This window comes from Labrus bergylta, chromosome 2, assembly GCF_963930695.1.
Source record: "Labrus bergylta chromosome 2, fLabBer1.1, whole genome shotgun sequence".
Lineage (NCBI taxonomy): Eukaryota > Metazoa > Chordata > Actinopteri > Labriformes > Labridae > Labrus > Labrus bergylta.
This window is the reverse complement of record NC_089196.1, coordinates 36,042,221-36,069,563: the sequence shown is the minus strand read 5'-3', so window position 1 is coordinate 36,069,563 and position 27,343 is coordinate 36,042,221. Positions and strand designations below refer to the sequence as shown.

At 46.8% G+C, this 27,343-nt stretch overlaps 1 protein-coding gene across 1 annotated transcript; it reads left to right on the top strand.

Moving 5' to 3' along the window:
• Window positions 1-1,776: 1,776 nt before the first annotated feature.
• Window positions 1,777-27,343, top strand: rasgef1ba (RasGEF domain family, member 1Ba). Its single transcript, XM_020657111.3, has 14 exons — window positions 1,777-2,047; window positions 9,649-9,831; window positions 9,949-10,071; window positions 10,188-10,325; window positions 14,174-14,389; window positions 14,974-15,048; window positions 16,494-16,589; window positions 17,412-17,514; window positions 18,961-19,040; window positions 19,942-20,037; window positions 22,026-22,121; window positions 22,607-22,730; window positions 22,874-22,946; window positions 25,219-27,343. The coding sequence occupies exons 2-14, from the start codon at window positions 9,655-9,657 to the stop codon at window positions 25,241-25,243; spliced, it is 1,422 nt and encodes a 473-aa protein (XP_020512767.2). The 5' UTR covers window positions 1,777-2,047; window positions 9,649-9,654; the 3' UTR covers window positions 25,244-27,343.

Here is a 27,343-nt window from a genome sequence, read left to right as displayed (position 1 = left end):
AACATGTGATGTCATGACGTTCAGAACATTTACACCGAGCCATAACTGCTCCTGTGTGTGATTCATTTACACTCTTAAAGCGCTGTAAGTTTATCAAATGGTTTCACTCAAGATATAGACGATAAACCGCCTCGTTTAACTGTTTTTTTAAAACATGGCAGGCAGGATGATCTACGCTCGCTGTGATGCATTTCTTGTTTTGGCTGCAGCATGTAAAAAAAAAATCTAAGTTATAATCCTCATTTTTTCTGTTTAAAACGATCCTCTGCTTCAGTTCAGACTTTGTGGAGTGTGTGTGTGTGTGTGTGTGTGTGTGTGTGTGTGTGTGTGTGTGTGTGTGTGTGTGTTTTTGTCCCTTGATGTCCAACATGATGATGATGATGACGTCCTGATCTTCGTGGTCAAACTGCTGCGCTCATTCAAGCGAGAGAAAAAGCTGGATTAGAGCACATATACGTAAATCTGCACTAAAACCAGATTATATAACGTCTCTGGATGTTGATGATGAGATTTGGGATGATTTGCTGTTATTTCACCGCGAGGTTTATTAGTCTGCTCGACAAACACACACACACACACACACACACACACACACACACACACACACACACACACACACACACACACACACACACACACACACACACTACTTCACACATGACCTCTCACAGGATAAATGATAATATCTGAAAGTTTGGATTATAAAAACCTTCAAAAAGGACTTGACTTGACTTCATCCCGTGTGAGGTTAGAAAATAAAATGTTAAAAAGTGAAGCCAACGCTGAAGTGTAAAATCCTGCAGTTCCTGGAGTGTCCTCTAGAGGCTGGCTGCAGAAGCACAGGAAGTCACATACACACCCATTCTAAAAAGCCTGTTTTTACAGCAGAGATGAACATGTTTACAGCCTGGTTCAAAAAACCAAATAGGTGTGATTAGCTCATGTCTGGATGGACACACACTGTACGGGGGGTGAATGTTTTGATGACTCATCAGTTTTGATTTGATGAAGGATAAGAGTTATTCACAATAAGGCGTGTAGCTGACCTGATTGACAGGTGGGCGCGGTTGTAACGGTTTGTCAGGAGGTTTAAAACCCGCCTCAGCTCCAGCTCTCAGCCTGTCGTTAGGTTGACTGAAAGTTAGACTGAGACAGCATTTCCAGCATGGAGACCGCCATCGATGGGACTCCAGCGCCCCCTGCAGGGACAGACGGGGGACGTCACTCAGTCCAGTAGTATTTACAATCTGTGGTCTGAACCCCTGGACTTTCATCTGTGCACATTTGACCCTCTACCAGTGACTGTCTGCAAACACTGAACATCAAGGAACCTCACATCTGATTGGCTACCTCACATGTCAGTTTTTAGGTTTGACCTCATGCAGGAGGTCGTGACCTTTCAACAGAAACTTCTCAGAATCACTGAAACAGAAACGTTTATTTTTGTTGTTGATGTTTCTTTAGAATGATGTGGTGCTTTTTTGAGTTTCTGGGATTCCCTGCAGAATCCCAGAATGGAGAATCGAGACATTTAAAGAGGAAGGAGGAGAATTCATCGAAACGTCAGCGTGAGACCGAAAGAGAGAGTAAAGACGGACAGAGCAGAGAAATGAAAGCTGAACAGGGGGGGGGGGGGGGGGGGGGGGGGGGGGAGAAAGAGAGAGAAAGAGAGAGACGGCAGATGGGGGTGTGGCGTGTGTGAGTTCTGTCCTCTGATTGGCTGCTGCCTCTCCCACTCTCACAGTAAAGTCTTGAGGCTGCGCGCTGTTCACATCTCTCACACACATCGGAGAGAGGAGTAACACACAGCCGGAGCTCTCATTCAAACACTCATTCTTCTTCTTCTTCTTTGGCTGCTGTTCACCTGAGAACACGCGTTTAACTCACCTGCAGTGTCAGCTGCGTGATGCCGCAGTGAGGTCACCGGAGCCGCGGACAGTCAGCTGCTTTCACCGCCTCCCGGGAGCGGCGGAGAAAGTCTGTTTGTTTGGATCATTTTAATCAGAGGATTCGAGTGGGATTCACACCTGGATTGCTGCTGTTTGAGGTGAGCTTTGAGGATAGATTGCGGGGATACTTTGATCATTAATGGTTGGATTGAATGTTGTGATGTTTGGAGACTCGCATGGTGTCCAAAAAGCGCGCAGGTGGAGCACGAGCGGAGCGCACCGTGTCTGCAGAAACAGAGGATCAGGAGAGATTCTTAACGGACTGATGCAAACATTATAAATGCATTTTGAGTTTGTGGTGTTTAGATTGCAGTTTTTTTATGCTTTGACTTTATATAAATCTTTAATGATTAACAATGATGACCTCCCTGATTGGCTGCTTCTAAAATATCTGTTCTACTCTCTAAATCTCACCTTTGGCTCTTAAAATGTTCCCGAATTATGAGATTTTTGAACCAATTTCAATGGCGGACTATTTTTAACCCCCCCTACCTTCTTCCTAAGAGGATTCCCCCCCTCCCTCACCCTCACCCTCCCGGTGTCTCCTCTCCTGTAAGACTCCGAGGATCAGTGAGTTAATCCCGCTTCTCTCCTGTGAACGTGCCCGGTGTTTCTCCTTTGCTGTGTTCTCGGTGTGTGTGTGTGTGTGTGTGTGTGTGTGTGTGTGTGTGTGTGTGTGTGTGTGTGTGTGTGTGTGTGTGTGTGTGTGTGCGCGCTGACATGATGGATCCTGTTTTCGGTGATTCTGACACAGGGGGATCTGGGTTTTTGTTGAAGTGGATTACAGGTGGTGCTCCTCCTGCAGGTCTTTGTTGGTGTAAAAGAGACTTTTGAAGGGAATGAGAGGTTTCCTGTCAGTCCTGATTTCTGGTGCATTAGTGATGAGAAGGTGTGCAGACTGCAGAGGTCTGGACAACACATCCTCTAAGATTTCTGTTCTTCAGATTAAAATGATTCTTTAGTGACTTTAAAATGAGAATCTTTGAACTTTTGATGGTTCTGTCTTCTTCAATGTGAGGATGAGCTGCTTTCATCTTTCAGTCCTGACAGTGGATGAAGATGTTTGGGGGGGGTTTGAAGGCGTCGGTTTGATGAAAGAAACGGAAGGAAGTGATGGGTGACCATGTTTCCAACTTTCATTGATTTCATGGACTAAACGATCATTGGATAAATTGTTGAAATAGAAGGAGGATGAATTGATTGGACACATGATCCTTTGCTTCAGCACCATCTATCACTCAGACCCTGAGCCAACATCGATCTATTGATCTGTGAGACATTAGAAGGAGGATCAAATCTCACCAAGTGTCCTTTTGGAGGCTGTTTAGTCCAATCAGCTGATCCTGATTTACAGCGTTTTGGTGTTTGCCAATTTGAAATGATTTTGGAGATTCTCACATTTCCAAGACTCAAAGGCAGAAGTAGTTTGTGCTCGGGGTGGAACGATGCTTCTGTTGAACATCTTTATCTTTGTCATCTCTGTTGACAGACATGTTGCATGAACCGATGTCTACAGATGTTTATCTGCTGTGTTGGTGTCATGCTGAGTCAGAGGAGAGGTTTTTAATGTGCATGAGAAGAAGTCACTCTGATCTGATGGAGCGTGTTCTGTTGACGTCTGAGCTGATAAATGTTGATTAAACTGAAATGATTGAAGAAGAGAGAGAGCGGACATCGGAGGAGGTGGGATCAGTCGAAGCAGAGGACGCTCGATCACACTTCCTGACTCTGAGTATTTACATTTCTGAGGAGGTGCACGTCAGCCCTCCAAGTTTTCCTCTGTGTCAGGCTGGTTTAGATTTCTCCAGTCTGCAGGGGGGGTTGGGGGGGGGGGGGGGATTCCTGCAGGGTCGGGTGTGTTAATGTGTCTTGTGATGGACCGATGACTCCAGGTGACAGGATACTTCCTGGAAGCTGAGATTTTTCACACTGAACACTGCTGCTACATCATCAGAGGTGTGTGCATGCAGAGCAGCAGCTGGAGGATGAGTGGGGGGGGGGGGGGGCGGCTTTGAGACCCTCGTCCTGGATTAAGGTCCAGAGAAAAGTTCATGAAGATGATTTTCATTCCTGCTGAGAAATGTTTCAGAGCTGTATTCTGATGTAATGTGGGAGGAAAAGATGGGACCAGCCCCCCCCCCCCTCCTCCTTACACAGGTGTATTTTTACATAACACTCTGCAGCCCCCCCCCCCCCTTTAAGACCACACAGCGCCCCTCCGTCTGTTTTTAGACCACTTCACTCCTCCTCTGTGCAGACACTCGCTTATCTCTCACCCTCATTTCCTGCAGACATGGATGAGTGAGATTCCTCAGGCCGTTCCCTGTTTACACAGCAGAGGGGGGGGCTGTTGATTTACTGCTGATTACTGCCCCCCCCTCCCCCCCCCTGCATCACATTCCCCACATTACAGCCCCCTCCTCCTCCTCCAGACCCAATAAACCAAAACAAACATCTTCTTACCTTCTCTCGCTCAGCGTCTTCAGGCTGTCAGATTTAGTTTTTACACTTTTTAAAAACTATGTGTCTTTAAAGATCAAGAGTATCAATAAGTACCAAAGCTTCAGTCATATCTTAAACCAAACGCTGACACAAGCTAGAGAGGTCGATTCTAACTCAACATTTCTCAAGTCCTTTTTGCGTCTTGTTATGATGCAAACGTTTTGTTTATGTCTCTTGCCGGCGCAGAGGAGGGGAGGGGTCACAGAAATGTTGGCAACATTTTTATAATTTTTTAAAATAAAATTGAGATTAAATGTGCAGGAAGATTGTCTGCAGTTATTCATATTTAAAGACAAAAAAAAACGATTACTCTACTAGAATCATATCGAGGGTTAAACTTTGATATCGTCACGCCCCAGAGGCTGCAGAGGAAGTTTTATGACATCACAAATCTCAGAGTCTCTCTGCTCCGAGCTCCGAGCTGCAGGAATGTCTCCGAGAAACAGAACCAGGGAAGTGTTTAAACATTAAGTGTGTGTGTGTGTGTGTGTGTGTGTGTGTGTGTGTGTGTGTGTGTGTGTGTGTGTGTGTGTGTGTGTGTGTGTGTGTGTGTGTGTGTGTGTGTGTGTGTGTGTGTGTGTGTGTGTGTGTGTGTGTGTGTGTGTGTGTGTGTGTGTGTGTGTGTGTGTGTGTGTGTGTGTGTGTGTGTGTGTGTGTGTGTGTTCAGGCTTTTCTTTACAGCCTGTGATCTGCTGATGGCTCTCATCACGAGCGGTCGTTAACACACTGCGGGCGCTGCAGGGGACAGCCCCCCTCCTGCTCTCTGAGAGGAGGCATGAGAGTAGACCCCCCCCCCCACTCAGAGACAGAATCACCTGAACGTTTGTATCACTGCCGGGCGGCTCCGCAGCCTGGAGGGGAGTTTCTTGTAAACGCTGAGGTTTGAGGGGGGGGAAGAGGAATATTTAGAGATTTCTGTAAGCTGTCTGTCACTCACGGCTCGATTACTAGAAACTGCTTTTCTCCCTCTCTGAATGTTCACATGATCAGTGTGATGATCAGTTTCAGTTTTCAGCGTCGTCTTTGTGTGAATACGTAGAAAAAGGTTCCCCGACCCCCCTGAAGACGTCCAGGAGACATTTCTGACTCATTTCTGACTACAGTTCTACAATTCACTGAGCAGACGCTTTTCTCCAAAGCGACGTACATCAGAGAGTAAGAACAACACAAGCAAGGATCTAGAAAAAAGGGAACAATGTGAGTAAGAGCAAACGATCAGCTTTGAGTCTGATTGGACACACAGGTGCTGACAGGAAGTGACCAGAGGCAAAGCACAACATTGAGGGCAGTTCTTGAGAGCTCTAATCAGTATAGAAACCATCTTATAAGTCATCGTTATCAAACAAAAACCATCGTCATTACCATCATCATCATCAATAATATGGAGACCATCATCATTAAGTTAGTAGGTATTCATAAAGAGCTGGGTCTTTAGCTTTTTCTTAAAGGTGCAGAGGGACTCTGCAGATCACATGGAGTTTAGAAGTTCATTCCACCACCAGGGGGCGACAGGGGGGGGGGACCTGTTCTCTGTTTACAAATCCAAACTTCTTTAACACTCTGAGGCAGATGGCTACACACACACACACACACACACACACACACACACACACGATAACTAAGGCTATAATTAAAACCATCCATCCAAACAAACCCCCCCCCCCCCCCCCCCTCCCCCCTCTGTGGCATTTAGTTTGTTTACCTTCAGCTGCCACCTGGCCAGCGTCCGCGCTAAACCAACAGCTAGGTGCTAACAGTTTGTTTTTGTCAGACCCCCAAGACTTCATATGTGGGTCCCCAAAAACCCCCCACAGACCCCCCCACCCTTCACCAAAACTACTACACCCGCTCCACATGACACCCGGGAGCCAGATGTCAAATCAGAGTGTCAGTCGTTGCAGCTTGTTAGCTTCAGTGCACAGGTACTGAACGTGGACTCTTTCAGCCCACCTGGAAAACTCCAGGAAACATTTGAGGAGTTCAGAGCGTGTTTGGAACAGGATTATAAAACGGAGACGACCAAGGAGAAGCGAGCGCATCAGTGGGATTACAAACACGTGGAAGTGACCTGCGTGTGCCGCTACGCTCTCAGAGAAGAAGTGAGGACAAAGTGCATCACCTGATCTCCTCTCTCTCTGTCAGAGTCTCTGCTGCTTTTTATCTTCAGAGAAACCCACCTGCCCTCGGCGGCGCATTAATCCGCGTGCGTGCGTGTGTGTGTGTGTGTGTGCGTGTGTGTGTGTGTGTGTGTGTGTGTGTGTGTGTTGCATTAAAAATGTTTTGGGATTTTTTCATCCCTGTCTGCGTTTCATCTAAACGCGTTTCCTTTCATTGAGTCTAACAATGATCAGACAGTTTGCATCCATGAACATGCTGCTGTGGATTTCCCTGAGAACTACAAGTCCCTACAAGTCCTCTTCATTTGATAATCCTGATCCTGTTGAAATCGTCTTTGGACTCCGTTAATAATGAAACTGTGAGATCGGGAAAATCTGCAAATTTTCACACCGAGGACAATGAAACTAAAACGATCCAGTAAATCAAAACCAGATGAGGCGGCAGAGATTCTTACTGAATACTTTCATTAATCGAAGGAGAGTGTGAGCTTTATGTCCCACCAAAACCCCCCTCCCCCCTTTATGAGAGGAAAAACCAGCGTGGGATTGTGGAGCTGAGGGGGGTTAGAGCTCAGCTGGGAGGACTATGAGAATCGTTTCAGTCGTCTGCCACCTGCTGCCACTTCTGTTCTCTTCAGTGCAACCTCAGAGCGGGTCTGTAGGGGGTCTGAAGAGGACTGAGAAGGGCTTAGGAGGTCTGTAGGGGTCTGAGGAGGTCTGTGGAGGTCTGTAGGGGTTTGAGGAGGTCTTTAGGGGTCTGAGGAGGTCTGTAGAAGTCTGAGGAGGTCTGTAGGGGTCTGTGGAGGTCTAAGGAGGTCTGTGGTGGTCTGAGGAGGTCTGTGGTGGTCTGTAGAGGTCTGAGGAGGTCTGTGGTGGTCTGAGGAGGTCTGTGGTGGTCTGTAGAGGTCTGAGGAGGGCTGTGGAGGTCTGAGGAGGTCTGTAGGGGTCTGTGGAGGTCTGAGGAGGTCTGTGGTGGTCTGAGAAGGCCTGTGGTGGTCTGTGGTGGTCTGAGGAGGTCTGTAGAGGTCTGAGGAGGTCTGTGGTGGTCTGAGGAGGTCTGTGGGGGTGAGAGTTTACTCTGAAAAGCCAGAAAGTGAAAGGAAAAGCTTCTGTGGTTCAACGCGTCAGAGAAAAGAGAAACACTGAGTGAACAAAGATCCAGAAACGTTTGACTTCTGCACACTCATGATCTGTGTGTGTGTGTGTGTGTGTGTGTGTGTGTGTGTGTGTGTGTGTGTGTGTGTGTGTGTGGACACATGGTGCAGCAGATGCTCGGACTCCTCACTCTCGTCTTTCTCATGGAAATGTCCGAGCCCGTCTGTCTGGATGAATGAAAGCGATGGTGTGTGTTTGTGTGTGTGTGTGCACGTGTGGTTTTATGGAGGGACATGCATGTGAGTGTGAAAGTGTGTGGTGGGGGGGGGGGGGGGGGGGTCTGCAGTGTGCTCATGAATAAACAGTTTGTTTTGTTTTCTCTGGTTTCTGACGTGATGACATCATACTAAACTCAAAATATAAAGACCCTCTCACACTCTGCTGAAATAAAGAAGTGCACATTCACTTCATGAATTCCACTAATAAAGTATTTTGTGCCTTTCTTTTGGAGTGGGGGGGGGTTTCTAAATATTCCTCTTCTCAGACTCACCTCACCCGTCTGACTTTAAATCCATGATGCATTCAAAGACACTCAGAGAAATGACATCATAATAAGCATGAATAATGAACGCAGGCACTCTGCAGGGTTGAAGGGGTTAATTCACTTCCTGCTCTTTTTGTCACCAAACCAGAATAATAAGACGGCTGGACAGCGACGGTCTGAAGATATTCTACCTGTGAGTCAGAGTTCATCCCTCCTGGCATCCTCGTGTCCACCTCTAAAGACTTCCTGACTTGGGGTGCAGCCACAGGGCAGCAGAGTGTGGAGAGGTGGGGGTGTGACGGGGTGTGGGGGAGGGGGAGTTTAACCCTACGTCGACCCCCGTCCCATCCCACACCCCCCACCCTCAGTCTGTTAGCATGACATGAAGCCCCGAGGGACAGAGCGGAGAGAAGTATGTTCTGTTGTTTAGAAGAGCAGGTCACCATGTGGTGGACTCTGAAGCTTCAGTGTTTATCCAGCTCTGCATGGGTCTGTAAACCTTTCTGTGTTCTAACCTCTCTCCATTTTTCAAAAGCATCTCCAATATTGATCCTAGTTTGAGCACGTTTCTGCTCGTGGAGCTTATTAGAAACATGCAGAGGCTTTTTAGGTCGGGTACAATCACTTCTATCTGAACCACTTCTACAATGCACGGACTCCTGCAGAGTGTTTACAGTGCAGTAAAAACAATTAGCAACATGGACACAGGACATCACAGGACTGGACTCATGCTCCTCTGCTTGTTCTTTTCAAACATGCAGCAGATGAAGCAACGTGATCTTGTGTCTCCTCGTCCTGCGGGGATGAAGCCGCGTCGCTCACAAGCTCCCACATGTTGTCGTTGAACTTTCGTTTTGGACGTCTGCGTGTTTGAGCACGTGTTCAGTTAACGTTTGTACCCGAGCCTGAACAGCAGCTCTGTGTGACTCAGGAGGAACCTTCACTTTTGCTTTCTGAAAATTTGATCATTTTGAAGAAGAGCTGCTTAGATCCATGAATCATCAAGTCATAGTTAAGTTCAGACAGTGAATCAAACAGGACTTTCCCAAAGCTGTGGATGACCCAAAGACTCTTCTTTTGTTTGTTATAAAGGACGACGAGAGGCAGCAGAGCCTCACGTTGAACACAAAAGGTTGAAACGTTCTGTTCTAAAAACATAAATCTAAAAAAAGAAATGAGTCTGCTCATGCATGCTCTAATCTCTGCAGCTCCTGAACCGACAGTAGAAGGTCGCTGCTTATCAGATGATGAACAATTAGCCTGAAGGAAAGTTTAACACCCTGTCGTTTCATGGTTTTCTGTGGTTACTGGTTCAATTCCCGGTCAAACTAGTGTTTTTTTTAAACTGTGATGCAGGTGATCATGAAGCTTCTGCGTGTGTGTGTGTGTGTGTGTGTGGTCAAAAGTCCCTCTCTGACTCTCCCTGTGTTTGCCTCTGCAGGACATCATGCCTCAGACTCCACCCTTCAGCGGGCAGCTGAACACCAGCAGCTACAACAAGAACCTGTTCCAGAGCAAAGACGAGGGCTTCCCCGGCCTCTATTACCATGACAACCACCTGGCGTCCGGCTCCCTGGAGGCCCTCATTCACCACCTGGTCCCCACCGTGGACTACTATCCAGATGTGAGGGTTTTCTTCTTCTTCTTTTTTCATCAAAGCCTCGGACATATTTCACTTAAATGTTGTTCAGCTCTAAATGAAATGACGGATTTGAAGTTTCTTCTTTTCTTTTCTCCACAGAGGACGTACATCTTCACCTTCCTGCTCAGCTCTCGTCTCTTCATCCACCCGTATGAGCTCATGTCCAAAGTGTGTCAGCTGTGCATGGAGCAGCAGAGACTCAGCGACCCCCAGGCTGACAAGGTGTGCACAAAAAAAACATCCTTTAAACTTTTAATTTCGTCCTCATCACTATCATGTTCCTGCTGCACAAAATGAGACTTTCTCTGATTCTGTTGTAAACTCTTCTTGATCTTCAGCTGAGAGTCCGGAAGATCACCCCGAAGATCCTGCAGCTGCTGGCCGAGTGGACCGAGACGTTCCCCTACGACTTCAGAGACGAGAGGATGATGAGGAGTCTGAAGGAGCTGACGCACCGGCTCGCCACCGGAGACGAGGTCAGAGCTCCTCCCTCTTTTTGAACGACGTTTCATGCATTTAAAAAAAAAAGAAAGTGATCGATTCTGCAGGAGTGGAGCAGATGATGTGTTTAGTTATCAGAAGCAGCTTCCTGCACGTCTGATTTCTGCAGAGGAAGGTGTGTGTGTGTGTGTGTGGCTGGCTGAGCGGCGATAAAAGCTCTGTTTTTGGTGTCTTTGTGGTTCCTCTGCTGCAGACTGAAAGTCACCGAGTCAGAGCTTCAGCTGTTTGGATTAAAGTCAGTCTGTGTTTTTGTCGTTCTCTGTTTTCATAAGCGATGACTCATCGTAGGGTTTCCTCCTGTGGTCTCAACAGCAGAAGATTATACAACAATAACATTAACTAACAGAGTATTTCAATGTTCGGGGGGAATCTGCACGCTAATGTTTATGTTTCAGAAAAGGAGAAAAGAGGAGGGCTGGTTCAGACTGACGTTTGAGGCTCTGCTGAGGTTATTGAAGGATTACTGTTTCACCAAGAGGCAGATTCACAGACTGACATCACTACTGGGGAAATAAAGTTGCAAAGTGATTAGCATAGCTTAGCATAAAAAACTGGAAGGGGTAGAAAAGTGTGGAGTTCAAAAGTTTGAGACGTACCGTAGCTGCAGCGTTCGTCCAGAGATCCTGACGTGTGTGATGTCACTACGATCTGCAGTCATGAATATTAAACTGATGGACAGCCTGCAGTAGCCAATGAGAGCGAGCAAGACCGGGAGGCGTCCGAACCAGCTGTTTGTTGAAGCTGTGTGTTAAAGCAGTGTGTGTGTGTGTGCTGTTGTTTGTTTTTGTACTTTTAGAATCTCGTTCTGCTTTAATGACTTCAGCGCGGCGTCATATCAAATGTTCTGTCCTCTCCTAACGAGCGGCGGTAACGTTCCCACTTCTCTCCAGTCGGGACAAATAATCCAGTTAGCCCACTTTAGAGTGTGTGTGTGTGTGTGTGTGTGTGTGTGTGTGTGTGTGTGTGTGTGTGTGTGTGTGTGTGTGTGTGTGTGTGTGTGTGTGTGTGTGTGTGTGTGTGTGTGTGTGTGTGTGTGTGTGTGTGTGTGTGTGTGTGTGTGTGTGTGTGTGTGTGTGTGTGTGTGTGTGTGTGTGTGTGTGTGTCTTCATCACTCAATACGAGAAAAACACACACACACACACACTGTGTGTTTAAGGTCACATGACTCATCAGTAAACCAGGCGTGAGGATTGATCCTGATTTCGTCTTCAGATCAAAACGTCTTCACTGACACTCAGAAACACTCGCAGCTCAAACAGGAAGTGAAAACATCAAACCTGAAAAGTAAAGACGCTCGTTTAGAGCTCCATTTCCTCCGACTTCCCCTCAAAACCACATCGTGCTTTCTTTTGTAAACAGCATCAGGAGATTTTAGTTTCCATGTTTCAACCCAACAGGAAGTAAAAATGAAGTTTATGACATGAACTGATCTTAAGTCAGATCTGAAGACAAATGACTGCGAGCAAATGTTCAGGACGAGATTTAACGATGATGACGATGACGACGATGACGACGATGATGACGATGATGATCTGTGACACTCCGCCAGGCATTCTAACAAAGAGTGAAGTCGAGGTCGGACTACACGATGCTCACTGTGTCAGAGTCATACACTCATGCTGTGATGTGAGGGGTAAAAGGGGCGGGGCTTAATGACACTCAGAAAGAAGACAGTAAAGAGAATAAGAGTGACTACACAGGATCAAACCTCTGACTCTCAGAGCCGACGGGTCCTGCACCCTGCGTCTGCCGGGTCTGGCTTCAGTCATGCTCTTAACGTGCAGTCTGACCTCGGCGTTGAAAGTTTCAGACGTCAGCAGAAGTCTTTGTTTCTCACAGACTCTCTAAATGTTTAGCAGGAAAGTCAAACTGAACGTCTCTCGGTCTTGAAGTAGAGAGTGGGATGTAGAGAGTGGGATGCAGAGCGAGCACCGCAGAGCTCGGGCCAGACGCTCTGTGAGTCCAGAATAGAAAACCTGAACATGTGTTTAAAGTCGGGTCCAGACCACGTTCAGGATCAGGATCTGTCATTAAGGCGGCGGTCGGGTCAGAGAGGAAGCAGCAGCTGGGATCTGAACCCGACCTCTTCCTGCTCGGAGCGGGTCGTTATATAACTCTCCTCGGGCTTCCTGGAACACAAGAAGCAGACTAAACATTACTCCTCCTAATCTTTTTTTAATTTATTTTTTTATATATTTTTTATTACATTTTTGAACAAACAGGACAAAGAATCACACACATGACAGCAGGGACTGAAATGAGCAAATTAAAGATCACATGGGATTTAAAAACAATCGAAACAAGACATCAAAATATTTTGCAAGTCAGTATCAAACATGGACAAATCTATATAACAGATTTCAGACATTTAACATGGAACAGGGAATATACAACATAGGCAGGACTCCCCCTAATCTTTATGATGCATTCACTGCGCTCCTTCAAACAGGTGACACTTCTTCACCGTTTAATGTTTCCTGAGGAGGTTTGATACCCGCACTGCAGACGAAGCTGCAGGACTCTCTGCAAAACATCAAACTTTCTGATTTTGACTGTTCATATGTCGACTTGTTTAGAAAGAAAGCAGAAGCTCCAGGTTACTGTAATCTACGGGTTAAAAGGAGACAGAGGTTTTTAAGGTTTTATCACCCGTTACTCTCAGAAAGACTTTGCAACTGATTCCTTTCTGCGGTTTCTTTATTTAGAAGGTTTGGAGATACTTCAGTCTCATGGTGTTTGGAGATAAACAATCCTCCTGTTGGCTCTCTGTTTATTAGTTCTGCTCGGCTGATTGGCTAAAAACAGCCCGGGCCTTTGCTGTGGCTCAGATGTCGCTCCACAGGAAGTGACATCACTCAGCCAAGAAAACCAAAAAAGACCTCTAGAGATACAACAGCGAGAAGCGAGCGCTCCAGTCATACAGACCGACCGTCTGCCCGCCTCAAGGTCACTGCCAGGGCGGGCACAGCGCCCCCTGCTGGGCCCCTCTCATAGGTAACGGCCTGATGAGTCCCCGTGTGTGACGGTTACCTCACAGATCTATTTTTAACCCGCTCTCTGTTTGGACAGAAGCTCGGGCAGATGGTCGACGTGGCGATGTCTGTTTACCCCGAGTCTGCTGAGAGCGCGTGAAGGAGATTCATGTCGAGCTGCGAGGAATGTTTCTATTTAATAACATCCAGGGAGCCACAGCTGATTGGTCTCCATCATCAGTCAGAAAACATCTCGTCTTGTTTCCAGCTGACTGATGACAGCCCGCTCTGCTCGCTGTCTTAGCTCCTCCTCCTCCTCCTCCTCCGTCTTAATGCTGCGAGTTTTTCTTTCCTCCACTTTTTTGTTTTTCAGAACTCAGACTCTGAGAGTTCAGGAGGACGAGGTTTGTGGTCCAGAGAAAAAGAAAAAGGGGGGTCGAGACTTTCTGGGTCAGCTCATAGAGAAGGAATGTAAAGAGACCACGAACAGGATCCTCCTCGTTTATACAAAAACAAACACACACACACACACACACACACACACGTTATGCAACTGAAGCCCTAAAGTGTGTCAGAGAGGAACTCTTACCTAACCGAGGCCTGGAAAACAGGACGACTTTTTGACCTCTAAGACCTGGTTGAAGCGTTTATCATAAGATAAGATAATCCTTTATTTATCCCACAACGGGGAAATGTACGGTGTTACAGCAGCAAAGAGCGAAGATTGTAAACAGAAAGTTTCTGAGGGATTTCAGACGACAATAAAACTGTTGAATCTCTTAAAAAGTTCTAACCCTCTGCTTCTCTCTCTCTCTCCCTCCTCTCTCTCTCCTCTCTCCCTCGTCCCTCAGGTGTACAGGAAGGCGGTGGGTCAGATGAGTCAGGGTCTGATCCGGAGGCTGACGGTGCTCAGTCAGTACGAGGAGGCGCTGGTGAAGATCAACGCCACGGCGGCGGAGAGACTGTCGGCTCTGAAGGCGAAGCCTCAGGCGACCATCCAGAGAGACATGCTGTCCATCTGCAACGACCCGTTCACCGTCGCCCAGCAGCTCACACACATAGAACTGGTGAGAACGAATCTTATATTCTGATTCCTCTGACACAAACATTAACTGAGAGAAGGTAGAACGAGGCCGACTGAGTGCACAGGGCGGATTCTTTAAAGATCTGCTCAGATTGTTACATCACATCGATTTTTAGTCGAGAGACGTCAGAGAAAATCGAGATGTCGATGTTGTGTCGTCTGAAAAAACAATCCGAGATCTTTCCAGTGACCTCAGAGAGAAACAGACAGAATCGATGCTTTAGAGGAGACATGTGAGCGAGGATGGAGCTGACACGTTTGATGGATTGTAAATCAACATGGTGGTCGAGGTGAACCCATCATCTCGGCTCCTCCCACATCCGCCCGACTGTAGAATTGATTTTTAAACAGCAGCGTCTGACCACACATTTGTTCTCATCAACATGTCGCCATTAAACCGTTAAAAAAAAAGATCAATGTGAACATATGTGTGGCTGAGGTTTGGATCCCTTAAAGGAAACATAATCACCTTAGTTACATGTTTATAAGAACCTTCCTGTTTGTTATTTCTCCAACATTTCTTTTTAAAGATGCAGTGAGTTGATTCTTCTTCTCTTTGTTCCTCAGGAGAGACTGAGTTACATCGGGCCTGAAGAATTCGTCCAGGCCTTCGTCCAGAAAGACCCTCTGGACAACGATAAGGTAACGTCTATAGAGAGAGAGAGAGAGGGGAGAGAGAGGGGAAAGAGAGAGAGAGAGAGAGAGAGAGAGAGACAGAGAGACAGAGAGAGAGAGAGAGAGAGACAGATTTCTGCTCCAGACGGACGAGACGTTTACACAACACACAGACCTGCTGCTGCACGGGTCAGAGCGAGGGCAGGGCGTCTGTAGACTGTAAGAGCAGGACTAATACCTACTACTACATACACACACACACACACACACACACACACACACACACTCAGGCACATCGTCGGCAATTTCCTCCAATCATCCCGTCTTCCTGTCTGGGAGAGACGTCCATGCTTTCACCTCATCTCTTAGCAACCGCTGCAGCCCAAGGTTTGTTTTGGAAAGGGTGTGTGAGTGTGTGTGTGTGTGTGTGTGTGGCAGTGGGTTTCATTTGTGTGGCGTTCGGCTGCTGGGCAACAGCCCCCTTTTTTGTGGAGCTGAGGTGAGTGGGGGGGGTTAGGGCTGCCTTTGTGCCTCAGGCTGGACGGCTTCAAACCCCCAAAGAGGTCAAGAGGTGTGTGTGTGTGTGTGTGTGTGTGTGTGTGTGTGTGTGTGTGTGTGTGTGTGTGTGTGTGTGTGTGTGTGTGTGTGTGTGTGTGTGTGTGTGTGTGTGTGTGTGTGTGTGTGTGTGTGTGTGTGTGTGTGTGTGTGTGTGTGTGTGTGTGTGTGTGTGTGTGTGTGTGTGTGTGTGTGTGTGTGTGTGTGTGTGTGTGTGTGTGTGTGTGTGTGTGTGTGTGTGTGTGTGTGTGTGTGTGTGTGTGTGTGTGAACAAACCTCCTGCAGGTGGTCTAATTAATAAAAAATTACGACTTCAGTAGCTCCATCTTTCATTCTTTTTTTTCTTAATGATCCGGTTTCAAAATGATGTAAAATAAAAACTGTAACATCTGGAGCGTCATCATCGAACTCCTTTAACCCCGCGAGGTGCTGCAGATGTTAGAGGTTATACAGGAAGTGATGTCACATCATGAACAGAGATCATACGAAGCACAAACACAGATCTATATATCTTTAAGAAACGTCTCTGCACTCCGCTCATAAAAATCAAAACACCAACGTGTGCAGCGCTCCAATGACTCCTGGGATGTTCAGGGGGGGGGGGGGGGGGGAATGTCGTAAGGCCAGAGGAATGTGTGGAATCAGATCAGGAGGCGTGGACACAAAGACGCAGCATGAATAACGTGAAGAGGATCAGAGGGAGGCCGAGCGCTTTATTCACACGGTGCAGTCAGGCGTTGAATGAGGGAAACAGGAGAAGAAGAAATCTGATTCACCCCCCCCCCTCCTCCCCCTCCCAGCCCCCTCCTCCCCCTCCCAGCCCCCCCCTCCCCCTCCCAGCACTATGTCTACTCTGCCTTCATCTGAACTGTTGATTAAACGTGTCCTTGTTGTTGTTGTTGTTGTTGTTGTTGCAGAGCTGCTTCAGTGATCACAAGAAGGCCAACAACCTGGAGGCGTACGTGGAGTGGTTCAACCGGCTCAGTTATCTGGTGGCCACAGAAATCTGCATGGTGAGTGAACCGCAGGAAGTCGGAGAGAGAACAAAGTGCAGCGCAGGAAGTCAACAGGAAGTCGCTGCCATTGCATCACAACATGCTTTTATGAAAGTCTTAAAAATGTCACAAATGAAAAACAAAAACAAAGAAGCAGCGAGGCAACATCAACGCTGCAGCCGCTCCACAGCTTCTGTATACAGACGGGCGTAGGTAAGCCCCCTCCTGGGAGTGAAGCCAGAGTATTTATATGCTGACTGGCTGCAATATATCTCATAAACCCCGCCTCCTCCATGGCAACAGATGGGTAGAATCTCAAACCTGTTTTCCCGTTTTAATCATGATGATCTTTCTCAGAAATTTGGATTTTAATTAGTTAAAATAAAATAAAAAAGTCAGCTGTAACGTAATGATTGACAGCTCTGTTGACCAATGAGGCGTCTGCAGTGCCGGAGGAGGACGGGCGAGATAAAAAGTAATGAAAACTAACAATACAGTCTTTGAGCTTTACATGACTGAGAGCGGACACCAGAATCTGTTCTGCTGTGGACGCCTGAACGACCTTTGACCTTTTATCATTAAGTTTAATGAAAGGGGCGTGGCATCACTTTAGCACGTCCCGACTCCAAATGATGTCACCAGCTCAAAATGTCAGCGCCTGGCGCTCATTAAGGAGACGGAGAAGCGCCGTCCATTTGAATACGCAGGCGCTGAGCTTCTCTTCTTCTGCTTCTTTGTTCAGTTATTTTGTGTCTTTGTTCTTAGTGGAGTAGAGAAGAAGAAAACGTGGTTCACTGCGGCTGTTAACGATTATTTCTCCTTTCTGTGTTTTGCTCGCAGCCCGTGAAGAAGAAGCATCGAGCGCGAGTCATCGAGTTCTTCATCGACGTGGCGCGCGAGTGCTTCAACATCGGCAACTTCAACTCCCTCATGGCCATCATCTGTGAGTCCCTGTTCTTTATCCTCCTCCGATGTGACAAACAGGAAACAAGATGTCCGACATCTAAAAACAGATTAGCACTCCTTCAGATTCTCTGTCTTGTGTTTTACTCTGCACACATCCCTGATCTGATGTAGAGAGAACGTCCTCTCTCTCTCCCTCCGCGGTGCTAACCTCTCCTGACTTTGTGGCGGTTGGTTTCAGCGTTACATAACTTCCTTCACTGTGATGATGTCAGAGCGAGTCAGAGAGCACAGACTCGTGTGGAGAGAAACACTCAGACAGGAGCTGCAAAGGATCATGGGTAATGTGGAGCACAGTGAAGAGTTTAGAGACCTGGTTTGGTCCCAGAGATGTCCCCGTGTTCAGGGGTCAGGGCATCTGGTCCTCTCAGGACAGGGGGAGGGGGAGGGGGAGGGAGGGGGGGTCGAACAAACCATCCAGGCAGATGGTCAGCACTGACCAGAGAGAGTAAGAGCACACGAGGGGGGGGGGGGGGGGGGGGGAGTCGTGATACTGGAGTGCCAGCTGTTCTCTGTCTCCCTCAGAGAGACGCCGGAGGCAGACCTCCTCTCCTCCAGCTCGCCTCGGGGGTCTCTGCACGTTGTAGTCATTAGTTTTCTCTAATTATCAAATGCAAATATTCTCTTCACCTTTAATCTGCAGACCTGTCGACCAATCAGGCAGGACCATTTTATTCAACAGTTTTTTTTAGTTTTATTTTATTTTCTATCCGATCAGAAGCAGCGCTGATAAGAAAGCGATTCAGGCTTCGTTAAAGTCGGACTGTTACCTCCATCGCCGTCCGAGAGACTCGTTCTGATGCTCGCTCTGAGATGCTGCTGTGCTCGGGTTTGATTCTGTGCAGGGCAGAGCTGAAAGTTTAAACTCAATCTGTGTTTTGGGAAGAAGAGAAGGAGAAGGAGAAGGAGAAGGAGGGGAGGAAGAGGAGGGGAGGAAGAGGAACGAGAGGATGAGGAGGAAGTGCAGGACGAGGAAGAGGAGGAAGGAGAATCATCTTCAGCAGCTCAGAGTTTCATATTTGTGTGTCTGTGAGATCTTTTGTTGACTGGAGGATGTTTTGTGTCGTTGCTCTGACGGCGACCCCTCTGTGTCTGAACCTACACACACACACACACACACACACACACACACACACACACACACACACACACACACATGGAGCATTACCATATGGGAAGCAGGGCTCTGGGAGGGGAAACGAGGCGTGTGTTAACTTCTTTGTTCCAGCGGCCTTTTTGCTTCGCTGCATCAGAAGACACAACAGAAAGAAAGAAAGGGAGGGGGGAGAGAGAGAGAGAGAGAGAAAGAGAGAGGGGTGAGTGTGTGCGTCTGTCTGCGTCGGTAGGAAAAAAGCCATGTGTTACAGCGATGATGTTTGGGTGTCTCCTCTGACGTCTCTCTCATTGTCTCTGCTCCGTCCTGCAGCCGGCATGAACATGAGTCCCGTGTCTCGACTGAAGAAGACCTGGAGCAAAGTGAAGACGGCCAAGTTCGACATCTTAGAGGTGAGTCTGTCCCAAAGAAGACAAGTTAAACTAAAAAAACATGTGGTGCAGAGTCAACAGCAGGAGATGACTCTGAGGCATTACGTCCCGATGAGGAGAGGTTCACATGTTTGCAGCAGTAGACTAGTTTCTCTTTCAGATTTTCAAAATAAAAGCACCCTAAAGCCCTTAGTGTGTGTTGTCCTACGCGCCCACACACACACGTTCAGCTCGGTGGTTTTGTTGTGTTACACTCTGATGTGCGGTGGGCGTGCGGAGGAGGAGCTCGTTCTCTCGTTGGTGACATGTGGACGATGATGTGTGATAACAAAGACGGAGAAACGCTAACAAAGATCTGAGTGGGAGAGCAGAGATTTACAGATCGCACAAAAAATGGATGAAAAATAAACGACTATTGATGCAAAAGATATTTGAAATGTACAGAAAGATAACTCACTCCATGCATGGAGAATGCAGTGAGGGAGAGTCTCAGCTCTGTGAGTGCAGATAATCATTCTAATGATGCTGTATAAGGTGAAATTCTGGCAATTCTCTTTTCTCCCTTGGAGCGTTATTTGAGGAGAATCCTGAACTTTCCGTCCCTCCGAGTCTTAATTAGTTCTGATGAAAAAAAGTTCCTTTAAGGTCTCAGATTTGTTGCTCTCGTCTTCTTCCTCATTCGGCCGTCGTGTAAACTTCAGTGATGAACTTCATGACTTTCTTTTGCTGTGCAGTCAACATTTCTCCTCCTCCTCTCGTCTCTCAGAGGAGTCGTGTAAGGATCTGACCGCAATGCATGCTGGTATATATTGCTTGGATAGTGACCATCAGTTGTTATGCACTATGTAGCGAGCAGTGAGTGTTTGTCTTTCTCCTCCTCTCCTTCTGAAGTGACTCATTATGAACCTTTTTGTCTCTGCAGCATCAGATGGATCCTTCCAGCAACTTCTACAACTACAGGACGTCTCTGAGAGGCGCCACGCAGAGGTCGATCACCGCCAACAGCAGCAGAGAGAAGGTGAGGAGACGAGGATAAAAACTAGACAATTAAATGTTCCTACTTTGTGGTCTCAATCTGAAGTCTCAAGTCTTCTTTGATTCAGCAGGAAGTTCATTCAGTGTTGTGACCCGTGTGAGCGGCGTTGTAAAGAGCGCTGCGTTCTCATTTTGTATAAAAACATAAACACAAAGCAGAGACGCCATGATGTGATGGTTGTTCATGTTGTCAGTATTTTATCGAAAGAAATGACCATATATGGACAAGAGGGTGGAGCTGGAGAGGAGCGAGGGCAGCTCCTCCCTCTTGTCCATATATGGTCACTTCTGGATCCAAAAAAAACAAAGATGGCGGTGATGTTCATTTAGTAAATATTTAGAGTGGTATAGACCAGGAAGCAGAGGACGGCGTCCAGCTCCAGAGGTTTCACACTTTGCATCGTCTCCAGGGCGACGGGTAATCCTGCGAGGAGCCGATAGGGGGGAGGATTTAGGGTGGGGCTACCTGTGATTGACAGGATGCTGCCTTGGCAACCAGAGGAATGTCTTGTTCAGTTCTGAGGTGAGGGTTGTTCCTCGCTCCTCTTAAGCTCCACCCTCTTGTCCACATATGGTCACTCCTGGCTCCAAAAACAAAGATGGCGTTGATGTTCATTTAATAAACATTTAGAGTCGTATAGACCAGGAAGCAGAGGACGGCGTCCAGCTCCAGACGCCAACACGGTGAGGGTTAAGAGGTCAAACTGGAGGCTGACTCTGTTTCTGTGGAGCTTCTGTATGTTTAAAAAAACATCTGCGCTCCAGACTCTGAAGTGTTTCTGTGACAAACATTTAGAGAGACTGAATATCGAGTGTTTCTGTCCGACCGCTTGGACCGCGGCGTTTGTGACGCACGCTCGGCTGCTGATCAGTTACATAAAAGCATCCAGATGTTTATCTCCTCGTCTTTTTTTATCTGCCTGTTCTGCAACGTGAACTTAAAGGACAGGAAAACAAACCGTCGCTGAGTTCCCATGGTGTGTTTACAGCAGCAGTAAACACACACACACACCGGGGGGGGAGGGGGAGGGGGAGGGGGGGGGGGGGGGGGAAGTTGCATAACAGTCCGGAGGGGGACTGTGAGGTCGAACCAGCAGTGGGTCAAGATACAACATGTTGTTTCCCCTCTCAGAGAGCGAGGAGGAAAATAAACATGGCCGCCTGCCAGATCACATCGTGTTCCTCGCTCTGGTCGGAGCTCGTGGTCAGCCACACGTTAGCGGTTAGCTTCTCCTCATTCCTCCGGCTGTTTGGTGATAAACACGGCGTGCTCCCTGAGTCCCTGAGGTTTTTGTGACCCGAGACGTTTTCAAGAGAAAAACAAAAAACAAAGCAGGACCGAGGAGAGTCCCGGGTCATGAAACACAAAGTTCCCGAGGAGTCTGGTATGTCCTCGACCTTTTGACCCCGTATTCACCGAGGGGGGGGGGGGGGGTGTTTATGATCTCCTCGAGGAATTTATGAGCTGATCAACAAAGATCCTGTTCTTGTGTTGCTCTTTGCTGTGAAGATTTGAATGTTTGAGGTTTCTTCATCACGTCTTTGGTTGTTCCGCTCATGAAGTTTAAGCAGCCGATGCGTTCTTCTTTTAAGCAGCAGGCCGGGTTAACTCGCCGTTTGTTGCCTCAGCTCCAGAGAGGAACGAGAAGAGGTGTGTGTTATTTAAAGGAGGTTTGGTGTTTGAGCCGCACACGCAGTGACCTGTGTGAAAGCTTGTGGTCGTTTAGGGGACTTTGAGGGGAATTCTTCTTCTCTGGAAAATGTCCAGTCTCATTTCTGCTGTTTTTAGGTGTGTTTTTTTTTTAGAACAGAAGAGGCTCAGTTTCATTCTTTCTGTCGATTGTTACCCTTTTCCTGTGTAGAGATGTTTATAAAGGTCCCACCACCTGTCGGTGAATCCCCCCCCCCCACCCCCACCCCCACCCCACGCCGTCTTCTCATCCCTTCCTCTTTCTGTCTGTCGCCCTGCAGATCGTCATCCCGTTCTTCAGCCTGCTCATTAAGGACCTCTACTTCCTGAACGAGGGCTGCGTCAACCGGCTGCAGAGCGGACACATCAACTTCCAGGTACGCTGAATATATTCAATCCCCACCCCCCCGAGGGAGTTTCCACGGCAACAGATTACACCACAGCTGACTTGTTTTTGTGTCAGGAAGCGTCACTGTGTTTACTACACATGGCAACAGATTCTGTGCCGTTTATTTCCACTTCCCTAAAGAGTGTGGGAGAAAGAGGAAGTCTGACTCGAGCGTGTTTCCGAGGGACAAAACACAGCGAGCAGAAACACAGACTCAGATATTTCCTCTGGTGTTTTTGGTCACAGTTACGCTGAATCAGAAACTATTTTTAGGATTCTCTCGATCCTGGGAAGCTGTGCTGATGGTCCAGTTTCTGTCCCAGCATGTTTATAATAAAACAGAACAGCTTATTTTAAAAACAGTTGTAGACCACTAGAGGTCGCTCTGCAGCCTCAGTAGAAACAACGACCCTTAAACAGAGTTGATTCTTTCTGATTTTAAATCTTTATTCTCTGTTTCTGTATCGTATGTAGAAATTCTGGGAGCTGGCCAAACAAGTGAGCGAGTTCATGACGTGGAAGAAGGTGGAGTGTCCGTTTGAGAAAGACCGTAAGATCCTGCAGTACCTGCTGACGGCGCCGGCCTTCACCGAGGACGGTAAGTGTTGTTGTTTACGACTTCTCTGCAAAACTACGACCGGCTAAAATCGTTGTCGTCGGGGTAAACGGGGCGGTCGACCCGAAATGTTATAATTCACATTTCATTGCTTCACTGAGGATGTTTCTCTGGTTGCTCTGCAGCGCTGTATCTGGCATCCTATGACAGCGAAGGTCCTGAGAACAACATGGAGAAGGACAGATGGAAGTCTCTGAGGTATGTATGATCAAGCTCCTCCTCCTTCTACACACACACACACACACACACACACACACACACACACATAACCTCAGGCGTTTGCACTCTTTCAATCTCGGTCACCATCATGTCCCTCTCCTGCAGACCCAGAGGGATGAGGGTCACACACTGATGCTGACCTGCACTCTGTTCAATAAATGCATTAAACACACACACACACACACACACACACACACACACACACACACACACACACAGAGGTGCTCATCCGTCTTCTCAGTCACACCATCTCTGGCACAATAACACATAAAGGACATCAGTCATTTTCACACAATTAGCCTCTGAACACACACACACTGCTCCCATTAACGACAGCTCTCTGGACGTGTGTGTGTGTGTGCGTGTGCGTGTGCGTGTGCGTGTGCGTGTGCGTGTGCGTGTGCGTGTGTGTGTGTGTGTGTGTGTGTGTGTGTGTGTGTGTGTGTGTGTGTGTGTGTGTGTGTGTGTGTGTGTGTGTGTGTGTGTGTGTGTGTGTGTGTGTGTGTGTGTGTGTGTGTGTGTGTGTGTGTGTGTGTGTGTGTGTGTGTGAAGATGGATGAGAGAAAATGGTCTTTGTTCAGTCTCCTGTAATGACTGAAGAAGCCCCAGAGAGCTGACGGGGGAGTTTTCCTCCGCAGCATCACGCCGTGGGTTTCAACCACACAAATCGAGTCTGAGACGTTTTTTGGTTTTCTTCTACAGAACTCGTCACCCAGCGAACACGAGATCTCTCTTTTTAAATTTTGATAAAGTACACTATGAGCAGAGAATGAAATCACATTTCACAAACAGGATATCAGACCACATGAGCAGCAACCTCCAGTGTTTAAAACTGAAGCCGATGCTGAAGTGTAAAATCCTGCAGTTCCTGGAGTGTCCACTAGAGGCTGGCTGCAGCAGCACAGGAAGTCACATACACACCCATTCTAAAAAGTCTGTTTTTACAGCAGAGATGAACATGTTTACAGCCTGGTTCAAAAAACCAAATAGGTGTGATTAGCTCATGTCTGGATGGACACACACTGTACGGGGGGTGAATGTTTTGATGACTCATCAGTTTTGATTTGATGAAGGATAAGAGTTATTCACAATAAGGCGTGTAGCTGACCTGACTGACAGGTGGGCGCGGTGTAACGGTTTGTCAGGAGGTTTAAAACCCGCCTCAGCTCCAGCTCTCAGCCTGTCGTTAGGTTGACTGAAAGTTAGACTGAGACAGCATTTCCAGCATGGAGACCGCCATCGATGGGACTCCAGCGCCCCCTGCAGGGACAGGCACTTTCAAAAATACCCACAATGCTTTATTTCTAAGAAGCAAAGAGAAATCCCCATCATAAAGAAACTTTAAGGTGAAAATACCTCCAGTAGGAATGTAAAAAGTTTAACTGTGTGATGTCATGACCCCCGACCCCCCCCTCATATCGACTCATGGCAGAGTCAGAGGTGAGAGGAGGTTTGAGACCAGGACACCTGAGAGTGTGTGTGTGTGTGTGTGTGTGGGTCACGTTTTCTCATCCTCTGCCAGCCCGCCCTGCGTCCCTCTGAGCGCCGCTCGCTGCGACACGATCTGTCTCTTTTTATTCCAGCCAAGCAGCGTCAGCAGAACGTGCTGCTCCACACTGCAGACACACACACACACACACACACACACACACACCTTTAAATCAGCTGAAGATAAACTGTTGCTGCAGCTCAGGTCTGCTTTTAGATGTTGCAAGTCAGGAAATAACAGATTAAAAAAAAAAAGTGAAAATCTCGGTTTTGAGAATAAGGTCGTATTTATAAAATAAAAAGATATGAAATTAAATAAAATAACAAAAGGAAAGTAAACTTAGAGAAGTTTCCAAAGACGGTAATTCTTTTCACTAGAGATGCACCGATTGGGAAAATCAGGGATGATGTCATATGATGATGGTGTCAGAGTCCCACAATACAACATTTCTCTCGTGTTTGATAAGCTGACTTCACCTGTCCAATGACAATCCTCGTCTCTGAATCAGTCGTTAGGTGAACTAGATGTCGGCATTAACTCGCTTTGGCACAATCAATACACATCTGCTACTGACAGCGGCTCATGCCACATTATTTGCTGATGTGGCGATTTCGGTTTTGACTCGTCTGCTCTGTTGTTTTATTGTGAAAGGAGACATTTAAAGGGGCAGTGTTGCCATCCTTACTTCCTGTCACCGTGTTGGAGGTAAACACAGATTTGTCTCCTGATGTTAACAGCTTCATGTCCCTCTTGTCTCCACAGATCCACTCTGCTAAGCAGGGTCTAAACTTCTGCATCTGAAGAAACCAGAACGAAGACGAACATGTGCGCCGGGTCGTGCCCCGCCCACGCCGCTGTCGTCCAAGCCAAGTATCCCCGTGTTGGAGGGAAACGACAATCTCTTAAAGAGTTCTGGAGGATCTTTTGTGTCCCTCCAGCTTCAGATTTCTATGAATCTCTGCTTCTCCTCCCGACCCTCCTGCTCTTTGTGTATTTCAGGACGGCTGTTTTTTTACCTCTTTCTATGAATTTGTAGCTTTTTTTTAAAAACCGAAACGCTACAAACCTTCAGAATAAAAGCGCAGGGTTGCCAAGGTCGGGGTCTATGTTCCCCTCGCTATTTTTTTCCACTGAAGCTAAACTGTTAGCCGCTGGTTGGCTAACTGACAGAAACTGTGGCTGGCTCCATAAACGAGCACTCTTTATATGAAGACGTCGAACCTTAACCACAACACTGTTCATGATTAAGCTAGCCATTATTTCTCGTTTTGTTTCCTTCGATTTCCCTGAGTGGCGATCTTGTTTCCGAAGGTTTTGTTTGTTGTGATGTGTCAGAAAAGAAAATGCACTGGCTGCAGTTTAAAGAAGACGTTAAAGGTTGTTTTTTTTGTATGTGTTGTATAAAGTTTTGTGTTTTTTTAAAGCAGGAAGCAAAACTTAAAAGTGGATTTCACACTAAAGGCTTCGTTAGTCGTGGTCATCACACGGCGGCCGTTAAAGTCTGTCGTAACTCTCAGGGTGAGGAGCTAAAATGCTATCATGTCTTATCGCTACATCAACCATTAAAGACTCATCTCCAACTCAAGACAACAGAAGTTAACGTTTAGAAAACATCGGGCCGGCTCTTTTTAATAAAAACTAAATTCGTAACCCACTTAATAGTTAGCATTAGGAAGCAACCTTTTCCAAGCTAACATAAGCTAACACACGTGATAGTTGCAAACATGGCAATAAGAAAGCTCTAAATTCCTAGCTTGCAGTAGTGTTAGCTCGCAATTGGTTGAATGAAAGTTGTTAAAACAAGCTATCAGTTGCTAACAAGCTAGCTAATCAAATCTGCTTAAATTATGATCTAAGTTTCAAGCTAACATGCTATGCTAGGGATTTAAGCCTCCAATTTGTTCACTTGGTTCACTTTCAAAGAGTAGGCTAGCTAGAAAGTGGTTGTGTACTAATAACCTTAAATATAGCCGTCTGATGCTCAGGATTTCCACTTTTCTCTTTTTGTTATCTATTTTGAAGCGATTAAACGTAGAAACATTATTTTGGTTTGTAAAGCTGCAAAACACGATAAGAACATTTTAGCTTCCCAGCCTGATCCTGAGAAGACAAAATAAACGCTGAATAAAAAAACCGTGTTGGATTTAATTTAAGTGTCCAAAAGATCTCAAACACATATTTTGATGTTGGGATAAGGTTTTAAGACGCTCAGACGTGAGCTGACTTTGAAGCAGCCCGAGGCCTTTATCAGCAGTTTGATAAAAAGTGTGTTTCCTGTTTTGTTTTTCATGATATTCAGTGTTAACGTCGCCCTCTGACGCTGGCTGTGGGCTGACCATCCCTTTGGTTCCTGTTCTATGTTAGAAAAAGAGTGTGGGTGTGCTGCCCCCTGGTGGTTCAGTCGGGCGGTTGCATAATGTGAATTGAGGATTTCTGTTAAACCCCTTTACATACGGAGTAATATCATTCATGTGTTTGTACTTTTCATATCTTATAAGCTTCCTTTGGTATTTGTTTTATTTATGACGTTATGTGTGTAGTCACGTTGTGCCCTCGCTGCCAATATTTACTTTATTTTATTGTTATTTAATTTTGTACTCGGTACTTTACGTGCTCCAGTAGTCCTCAGATATCGGCCTATTATTTTTTATGAAAGTTTGTTTGAGACTCTTAGTTTTCCCCCGAGGTACCTGCTCAGAGTATGAAGTTAAACGTGTTTGACAGACGTCTGCTTTACCTTAAAGTTCCTCCACGCTGACTGCTGTTTTCAGTGTACAGACTGTTTCTTTTCTCGCTTCTTGATTTTCTTTCTCGACTGTTAAAAGTGGAATTCTGAATGATTTTGTTGTTTAAAAGATAAAGTTAATAAAGAATGTTTCAAAGTGAA

Bases quoted from the DNA above. Each gene is read 5' to 3' on its own strand.
- rasgef1ba (XM_020657111.3), top strand. From the start codon at position 9,655: ATGCCTCAGACTCCACCCTTCAGCGGGCAGCTGAACACCAGCAGCTAC. The intron at 20,038-22,025 runs GTGAGGAGACGA...GTCGCCCTGCAG, and splicing joins CCAACAGCAGCAGAGAGAAG to ATCGTCATCCCGTTCTTCAG. The intron at 22,731-22,873 runs GTAAGTGTTGTT...GTTGCTCTGCAG, and splicing joins GCCGGCCTTCACCGAGGACG to CGCTGTATCTGGCATCCTAT.